General features: G+C 44.1%; 2 protein-coding genes across 3 annotated transcripts in view; one reads left to right on the plus strand and one right to left on the minus strand.

Moving 5' to 3' along the window:
• Nucleotides 1-2,599, plus strand: part of LOC127057570 (uncharacterized) — a 188,997-nt gene extending 186,398 nt beyond the window's left edge. For both annotated transcript variants that reach the window (XM_050966400.1, XM_050966401.1), the window contains exon 74: nt 1,758-2,599. In XM_050966400.1, the coding sequence (XP_050822357.1) occupies nt 1,758-1,762 (5 nt within the window). In that variant the 3' untranslated portion in view covers nt 1,763-2,599. The remainder of the gene's footprint in view (nt 1-1,757) is intronic.
• Nucleotides 2,600-4,921: 2,322 nt separating this feature from the next.
• On the minus strand, nt 4,922-7,598 carry RMI2 (RecQ mediated genome instability 2). The gene is made up of 2 exons (XM_050966508.1): nt 7,301-7,598; nt 4,922-6,114 (listed from the first exon to the last, which is right to left on the minus strand). Exons 1-2 carry the CDS (start codon nt 7,569-7,571, stop codon nt 5,966-5,968), a joined length of 420 nt encoding a protein of 139 aa, XP_050822465.1. The 5' UTR covers nt 7,572-7,598; the 3' UTR covers nt 4,922-5,965.
• Between the last annotated feature and the right edge of the window lie 270 nt (nt 7,599-7,868).

A 7,868-nucleotide genomic window follows, 5' to 3' on the forward strand; every position in this document is an offset into this window, starting at 1 on the left:
GAAGCCCCATTCAGGTCAGTGGGAGTTCTTGCAAGCACAGGAGACTTCCTGTGAGTAGATCTGTGATCAGGGCACATATCTGAAACTATAGTAAGGGCTGTTTTTAAGGTATTTTAATATGACCATTGCTAGCCTAGTTTCTCTAACCAGTGTGGACAGAGACTCTCCCCACCCCCACCCCCACCCCAGAAAAAACCAAGTTCTATGCTCCTTGAGAGACTGCCCATAGTATGGTTTTATACTATATATAATTTTAGGAAGACAAAAAAAAATCCCACCCACGCTGATCAAAAAAGTGGTGCTAGCAAGCATGAGGTTTAAACATACGAAGATTAGGTTGCCATGAAATTATTTGGAAGTTGGTCTGATGATTTATAGGAGCTTTGTAAATGGTGAATATTGACTTTGTTATACAAATTTCATCTGTTTTTTTTTTAAATGAGCCAATTTGTGTTAGTAATTCCAAGTACTCATATGCCTGCTGAGATCATACTCATGGAAACATTTGAAATGCAAGGACAAAGTGAAATGTCAGCAAATAGAGCAACAGAGAATGAGAACAGTCAGATAGAAATTAATTTAAAGCAACAATGAGAGCTCTTCTTAATACTTTTTAGTATTTATATTAAAGTAGCAGTTAGAGCTCACAAAGGAGATTCAGGCCAATTATTATTTGTTTAGCCTCTACATTGTACTATGCCCCTGCCAGACATTCAAGAAGAGGTTGATCCTGGCTTTGAAGAGCTCACAATTTAAGGACATACAGACAAGTAGACAGAGGAGTTTTTTATACACATCAGTTGTAGATGACAAGGCAGGAGGTCTTTAAGAGGGACTTTGGAATAGGGGCCTTGTGGAGGTATACTGAGTGGTTGTACCCACCGAGGAGGGTGGTGCATGGAAGAAGGCCCAGAGGAGATTAAGCAAGACACTGACAAATGGGTTGTGCCAAGCAAAAGCCTAGTGGTGGAGTATTCTGTTCTCCTGTAGTATCTGGCAAGCTCAAAATTCTTTCCACAGGTTAAAAAATCAAGTCTCACATCATGCCCCTGCAAGATAGGAAAGATACTAGGTGATGTACAAGGTGCAGACACTTCTGGCACAAAATGCAACACGTGTTTAACAGACTGCATCATGCTTTCATACTGACTTTTAACATTAAAATAACTGTAACCATTAAAAAAATTACTCTTTAATCAGTGTTTAAATATTCAACATTTTCTATTACAAACAATGTCAAATATGATATACAATTGGGGTGTGATGGGCAATACTAAACCCATCATGAGCCTTTCTGAGTCTAAGATCTATCCACCTTATAGGTATATGGATGCTCACCCTTTCATTCCTATCAGTAAAACATGAGAGAGAGCTAACAGGCATTCAGTAATATACCTAAAGTCACACATGCATACTGAGCTATGCTGACATGTATTACCAGTACACTCATGCCACTGAATGACCAGGAGGTGGTGCTAACACCAAGTTCTACAGAAAACTTTTGATTTTTGCCTCTTATCTCTGCTGTTCAAACACAGAAAAGCTTCTCTCCAAACACCCTAACAAAGTAAACTGTGATATTAATATAGAACTCAAACCAAGAAAGAAAACAGGTTGTTCTAAAAGTGTCTGTACAATGCACTTACTGAAAACAAGATACCAATTTAAAAAACAAAGCTACTTTTTAAATAGTTTTTTTGCTGGTGAATTTAGGGTTGGTGAAAGGTCTGTGACTGACGTTCTTGCTTTATCCACAGAATAAGTACAGCACGGGCAAGAGCAGCACAAGTTTCCCCACATTGCCCCATAAATGTGCTACAGCTGTGTCTTGGAGGGACTACTCCATTCTCTGCAGAGCCTGCCAACAGAGATGCCAATAAGTAGCCATTGAGCAGTGCTTCTTGTAAAGTGAACATCTGTACAAAAATACTGTTGAATTAAAAAGCAGCAACCTCTGAAACCTGTAATATCTTTCTTATCCATTCCTGTTAACAAAACAGGCCAATCATTTTTTAAGCATTCTTGTGTTATTGTTTTGCATGATAAGTTTTCTTCTTGATTTTTAAATGGGCAATTTATAGCCTCCCCTAGAAACGGTGGCGTGATGGTAAAGCAGCTCCCGTTAACCCTGAGCTGGATCAGATCAGGTCTTTCATATCTCAAACTAGCAGAGGATTATGTCAGAGCCTTTGGGGAGGAGGAGGATGCAAAATACACATTCTTGCACCTCCTGTTGATTGGCTTAGGGAGCTCTGCAGCTAAAATGCCAGCAGTGCATTTCTATTTCATCTATTGAACATGACAAAGAAGAGTAAAACATACAGCGGCCACAGATTGAGGCAGAGCAAAAACCATCACTCAGACCACATGAAATCTTATGATTCTCAGAAGTCACAAGCCCTCCTAGAATATGCCCCTTAAGAGTCACTGGGATTTGACTCTGCTTCTATTCAAACCTGCAGTTTCAGGATTTTAGATATTTAAAAAATGCTTGGTCACTAAGCTGCTAACTAGAGTGGGACTAGTGATGTAAGTTGCTACTGAAGATTTCAGGACAGCTTGATTTGTGAAGTGCTTTTGCAAAAAGGTATTGTGGACATATTTATGCTTCACATAAAGACAGTATTTTAGTATGCCAATGAGACTGGCAAATGGCAAACAGCAGAAAGGCTGCATAAGGAACATATCAATGCTCTCTCAAATAAGCGTGTGGTTTAGTCAGACCAGGTGCGCAGTTTGAACACAATGCAAGAGCCAGGAACTCCTGACTTCTTAACTGATCTCTATCACGAAGTTTGTGTCAGTTTGGGTAAGTTACATCAGTTCACTTCATTGTACCTCAACAACCATACATATCAATACTGGCCTTCCCTCCAGGGAGATGGAGAGTATTGAGCCCTTTGAAAAATACTAAGTACTCAGTATTTCTAATGCCCACAACTCATATAGTAACCATTTCTGATTTCCTTTATTTACCCTAAAGCACTCAAATTCATATGGGCACAAATATGTACCCCTCCCATTCCCATTCTGAGTCCTAGGCTCTAGAAAAAGAAAGTCATTGTGTGGACTAGGAAATGGAAAGACTTGAAGGAAACTTATTTCACTACTCACATTGTTGCACAATAAGTTACACAACCACACACAAGTACCACAGACAATACCATAAAACTTGGGACATATTGTCCACATGCCTAGTCAACAGCAATTCAGTGAGCAAAACACAAGGTTGTTGCTGTTTTATAAACATGAAGCAAGGGCACAAGTTCTGAAAAGAGAGAACTGTTCATTTGCTAACATGCTCCAAGTTCAACTTTCTTAGGAACCTGTTTCAGTTTTGAGTTCCCAGAAAAGAACCTAGTTTCAACGACTCAGGCTGGTGTAACGATCTAACGCTATTATAAAATATCCACACAAAATCTTTGCAATATACTTTGTAAGTTGCTTTTTGTTACAAAGAAACTCTGAAGCTGCACTACAGTTAGGCCACTTCTACAAGCCAACAATTGTCAAATATAGTAATAGCTTTAGGCCAAAGATCACCAATTTTCCTAGAGTTTGTCTCCAGTTTTGAGTTTTTATAGAAGTAGAGAACACCAACTACAAAGTTTAGATCCACATGTAGATTCTGGAACATCTCAAAGCTTGGGGTGGTCAGATCTAGTGATTTAGTTTGGGCCAATCTCAACTTTAAGGAACAGAATAGTTAATAACCAAAAACTAGAGCTGCATAGCTTGCTCATAAGTAGGGCTCCATGATTTCTGTAGCAGAGTGTGTGGCTGGCCCTGTGGCTGCCCGAGCAATGGCTGATGCAGCTGACCCAGGGAATGCCTGAGCAGTGGCCCCAGGGGCGGTGGGAACCGCCACAGCTCAGTGTCTCCCAGCAGCAGTCCCAGGGCAGACGGAGCAGTGGCTGGCCCCCTGGGGTTCTCCCCCCCTCCCTCCCCGGCAGAGGCCAGAGTGGCAGCAGGACCCCCAGGGCTTGCCCCTGGCAGCAGCCAGAATGGCAGCAGGATCCCTGGGGCTTCCCTGACTCATGAACAGGAGGGTGGGGAGGACATAGAGATATTGTTAATTAAATTCAGGACAGCAATATTTAAGTCAACACTGAGTAAAGACTGCTTCTGAGATATACATTTAATGAACAGGAACTACTCACATCTGTTGCATTATGTACTTGCTCACTATGAGTAAAAGGTCTTTGAGCCATATTTAGCTGTGATGTGAGTGGTACAAGTCTCCTGAAGCCAGCAGAGTTGCACTCCCTTACACGAGGTTTGAATTTGGCCCTTTTCATCAAAACTTTTTACACGCAATCTAATTCCCATGCATGTCAAGGTGAACTTTGTTTTTCTTCATTCTGAGATGAAATTCAAGTTCTTAGACTAAGAACCACTAAGATGTGAAAGGACCCGCTACCAAACAAATAAAAATGGTTGTCTGACAATGTTGACACCGAGAATTTGCTGGCAGGCTACATTTTACAAATGGACTTTTTCCTCAACATTTAAAAAAAAAATTTAACCCATACTGTCAAAATTCTATACACTTGTCTTGGCTAATCTCACGTATAATCAACAAGGTCTCATTTAATACAACCCCTTAGTTATACCCAGGCCTCTGAAGTGACATGGTCTCAAATACTAAACTCAGGGATGGAAGTACGCAGTCCCAAAATTCTAATCCCAGTGCTTTCATCAACACCCTCCAAGGAGCCTCTGTAAATATGGGGACAATATTTACTTCAAAATAGAATTGTGAGAAAAAGCATTATTCCAAGTACAATACCTGATCTTAAATTCACTTTGTGGTTTATAGTAAGACAAAAAGCTTGTTTTCATATGCTCAAAGTTAGTTAACATTGTTAACTATTTGATACTGTTGAACTTGTCTCTTTCTCCACAACCTACAGAGCTACAGTTTATGGATAATGTAGTATTTATTTAGGATGCACGAATTATCATTGAAACTTGACCAAATACATTATTTTGGGGGCAAAAGAGCAGTATCATACACTTGTCCTTTACAGGAAAAGGAAGTAACAAAGGTAAAAACTACATACATTTAACAGTAACTTTAAAGAGAGTGTATATTGGAAAACACTGTCTTTCCAGGCAGAGAAAACTTAATATAAAGATGCATAATTAGGCTGAGGTAATCTTACTGTGTGATGTGGTGAGAGTACTTACTTTTTGGACCTAGATATATCTTCTCCCTGTGAGTCTGTGTCAAATCTCTGTTTAGTTTACTGGAAGTATAGGTTTTGTTACCAGGCTACTCTTAATATTGTAGGGATGAATGCTGTACCTGCAGAGTTTTAGGCACCAAACTATAGTTACAGTTAGAAAGGACATATGTCTTGTAAACAAAGCAAACTGGATATGAATGTTATTGAAAGAAAAAACATGGAGCCAAGGTACCATTTCCTTACCATAAACACAGTCTCAACAATATGTACCATATTCTGCCCTCATTCCAGGTATAGAATTCACATTGGGAGCAAGAGTATTATGCAAAATGGAGGACGGAATATAGTACGATGACTGCCTAACCCTACATTCTAACAGATGACAGCTATAATAATGGAGCTAGTATTGAAATACCCACTATTATTTGAAAAGTTAATGCAGTTCATGCTGTTGGCATAAAACATTATTGGTGCAGGGAATGAACCATCTCCCTATGATTATCAGGAGCATAAAGATCTCTAAATCTTGAATCTCAGTCAAATTCACTGAAGTCAATAGAGCTGTACCCATTTTCTCCAATGGTAAATTTGGTCTCCTGTCCATAACTCTTAAAACTGTTAGTTAGTGGACTAAGATATTTGACTATCAAAGTATTCTCTAGATGAGGCTATAACTATTCTTGACAGTCTAATGCTTTGAGCTGAGGTCTATGTGGCGTAAAAGCAAACATTTATGTTTCCAGGTCCCTTAGGCTGCTGACAAAAATATACGGCATCTAAGAAATGTTTCTGTGCAAATCCTCCACTTCAAAGCTCCACATGCTCCTGTGTATAGGATTATCAGAAAGATCTGTCATCTTCACAGCTTGAAGAATAGGCTCTGGACTGCAGGAGTGTACCAAGCCCATCACCATTACATACTTTCCTAAAAAAGAGAAAACAAAACGCAATTAACATTCAACATTTTCATTATTCTTGCTCAGGAAACAAGATTATTTCATTTTAAACTATTCAATTATTTTGTTGTAAACTTGCCAAAATGTGAGGCAGAGCAGAGCCTCTGAGAAAAATGTTAAGAGTCATCAAAGGCTTGATAGTGTGAAGAGCTGAGAATTCTTACCATGTCACAAAATTAGACCATACATTTAAGAAAAATGATTAGGTATTTGTATGAATAAGAACAGCATCTGCGGTCCCACTAGCTCATATATGGTGGGCTATTACATCCTCCTGCTTCAAAGCATAAACTGATCACCAGGTAGGAAGAAATTCCTGCCCTCATGCAACAATTATACATACCTCCCAACAGTCCCAACTTTTGCAGGACTTTTTGACCCCAAAACCTCCTGTCCTGGTTGAAGATGCTTGTGTCACACAGGGTTGACAGGGCTTGGCTTCATGCTCCAGGTGTTATGACCTGGCCCCTGACACTCAGGGTTGCAGTGACACTCAGGTGTGGCTGGCCCTCTGACTGTGCGAAATTAGAATCGCATGTGTGACAGGTAACAGCACTATTCATATAAGTTTGGGGGCAGCCAGGCCAATCCTGAGCCAAAGGTGTATGATTATGTGCACTGAGGATCTGGGCCTGAAAGCATCTGGCAGGTTGCCTATCCTCTGCAGTATAACCCCCTTGCATGCATGTGGTGAGTCGCTGTGTATGTGCTCGTGTGAATTGTAGGACTGAAATCACTATGTTGCTAGCATGTGTGGGACCCATGGGGTGGGAGTAGACCCTCCCAGGTGTGTGTGTGCAGGGAACCCCACAAGGCAATACAGTAGGCCTTCCAGCATGTGGGGGAGTGCCCACCAAGGAATGGGAACAGTAAGCCCCCCCTGTTTGTGTATGGGGGTCCCCAAGGACAGGAACAGTAGGCCCCCCTGTGTGTGGGGGTCCCTATAGGGCAGGAGCAGCAGGGCTCCTCCCCCTGAAGGCGCTGGGTGGTGGTCCTAGGGGCAGTTGGTGTGGGGGACCCCACGGGGTAGGCACAGCTCCCCCCCCGCAAATGGCGGTGGACGGGGGGGGTCCCCCCCGCCGGACAGTTTGGATCTCCAGGGCGGGAGTACACACCCTCGATACGGGTCCCCCACACTCCCCCCCCCCCCGGTACCTGCGCTGAGGCATGGCCGCCCTTTGGGGACCCGCTCCACCCCCAGCACCGTGAAGGGGCCGCTCTCGTCCTGCAGCCGGGCCGAGCCGCCCCGGGCGCCCCCAGCCTCCACCGCCAGCACCGTGCCCTGCATCCACACCACCGGCACCGCCAGCGGGCCCCGCCCGGCCTCCTCCCGTGCCAGCAGCCAGGGCCCACCCGCGGCCCGCCGGCACTGCCTCAGCTGGGCGGCCAGCACCTTCACCGGCGGGCTGCGCGGCTCCCCTGCCATGCTGCACCCAGCGCGGCCGGGCCCGCCTGCCGCCCCCGCTTGGGGCGGGGCTCCCGCCACAGGCCCCAGTGGCGGGCAGGGGGGTGGGCGGACGCCGGGCTGCCGCGGGGGGCGGAGGGATGTGTGCGCTCAGGGCTGCCGGGGGTCGCAGCGCGGCCCCATCGCTAGCACGTGGTTATCCCCAGGGCCCCGCAGTGTCGTGGGGAGAAAGGCCTTGAGCACAGCCCTGTCCAGCCATGGCTCTCCGCGTTCTTGGCTCTGGGAGCAGGCAGGGGCCCTGCCCGGGCATTACACGCT

The sequence above is a fragment of the Gopherus flavomarginatus genome, chromosome 9 (genome assembly GCF_025201925.1).
Source record: "Gopherus flavomarginatus isolate rGopFla2 chromosome 9, rGopFla2.mat.asm, whole genome shotgun sequence".
NCBI lineage: Eukaryota > Metazoa > Chordata > Testudines > Testudinidae > Gopherus > Gopherus flavomarginatus.

What these genes read in the sequence shown, in the direction of transcription:
- RMI2 (XM_050966508.1), bottom strand. Translation starts at nt 7,571, where the DNA reads ATGGCAGGGGAGCCGCGCAGCCCGCCGGTGAAGGTGCTGGCCGCCCAG. An exon ending in GCGGCCATGCCTCAGCGCAG is followed by an intron (nt 6,115 to 7,300) that starts GTACCGGGGGGG and finishes TCTCTTTTTTAG; the next exon opens with GAAAGTATGTAATGGTGATG.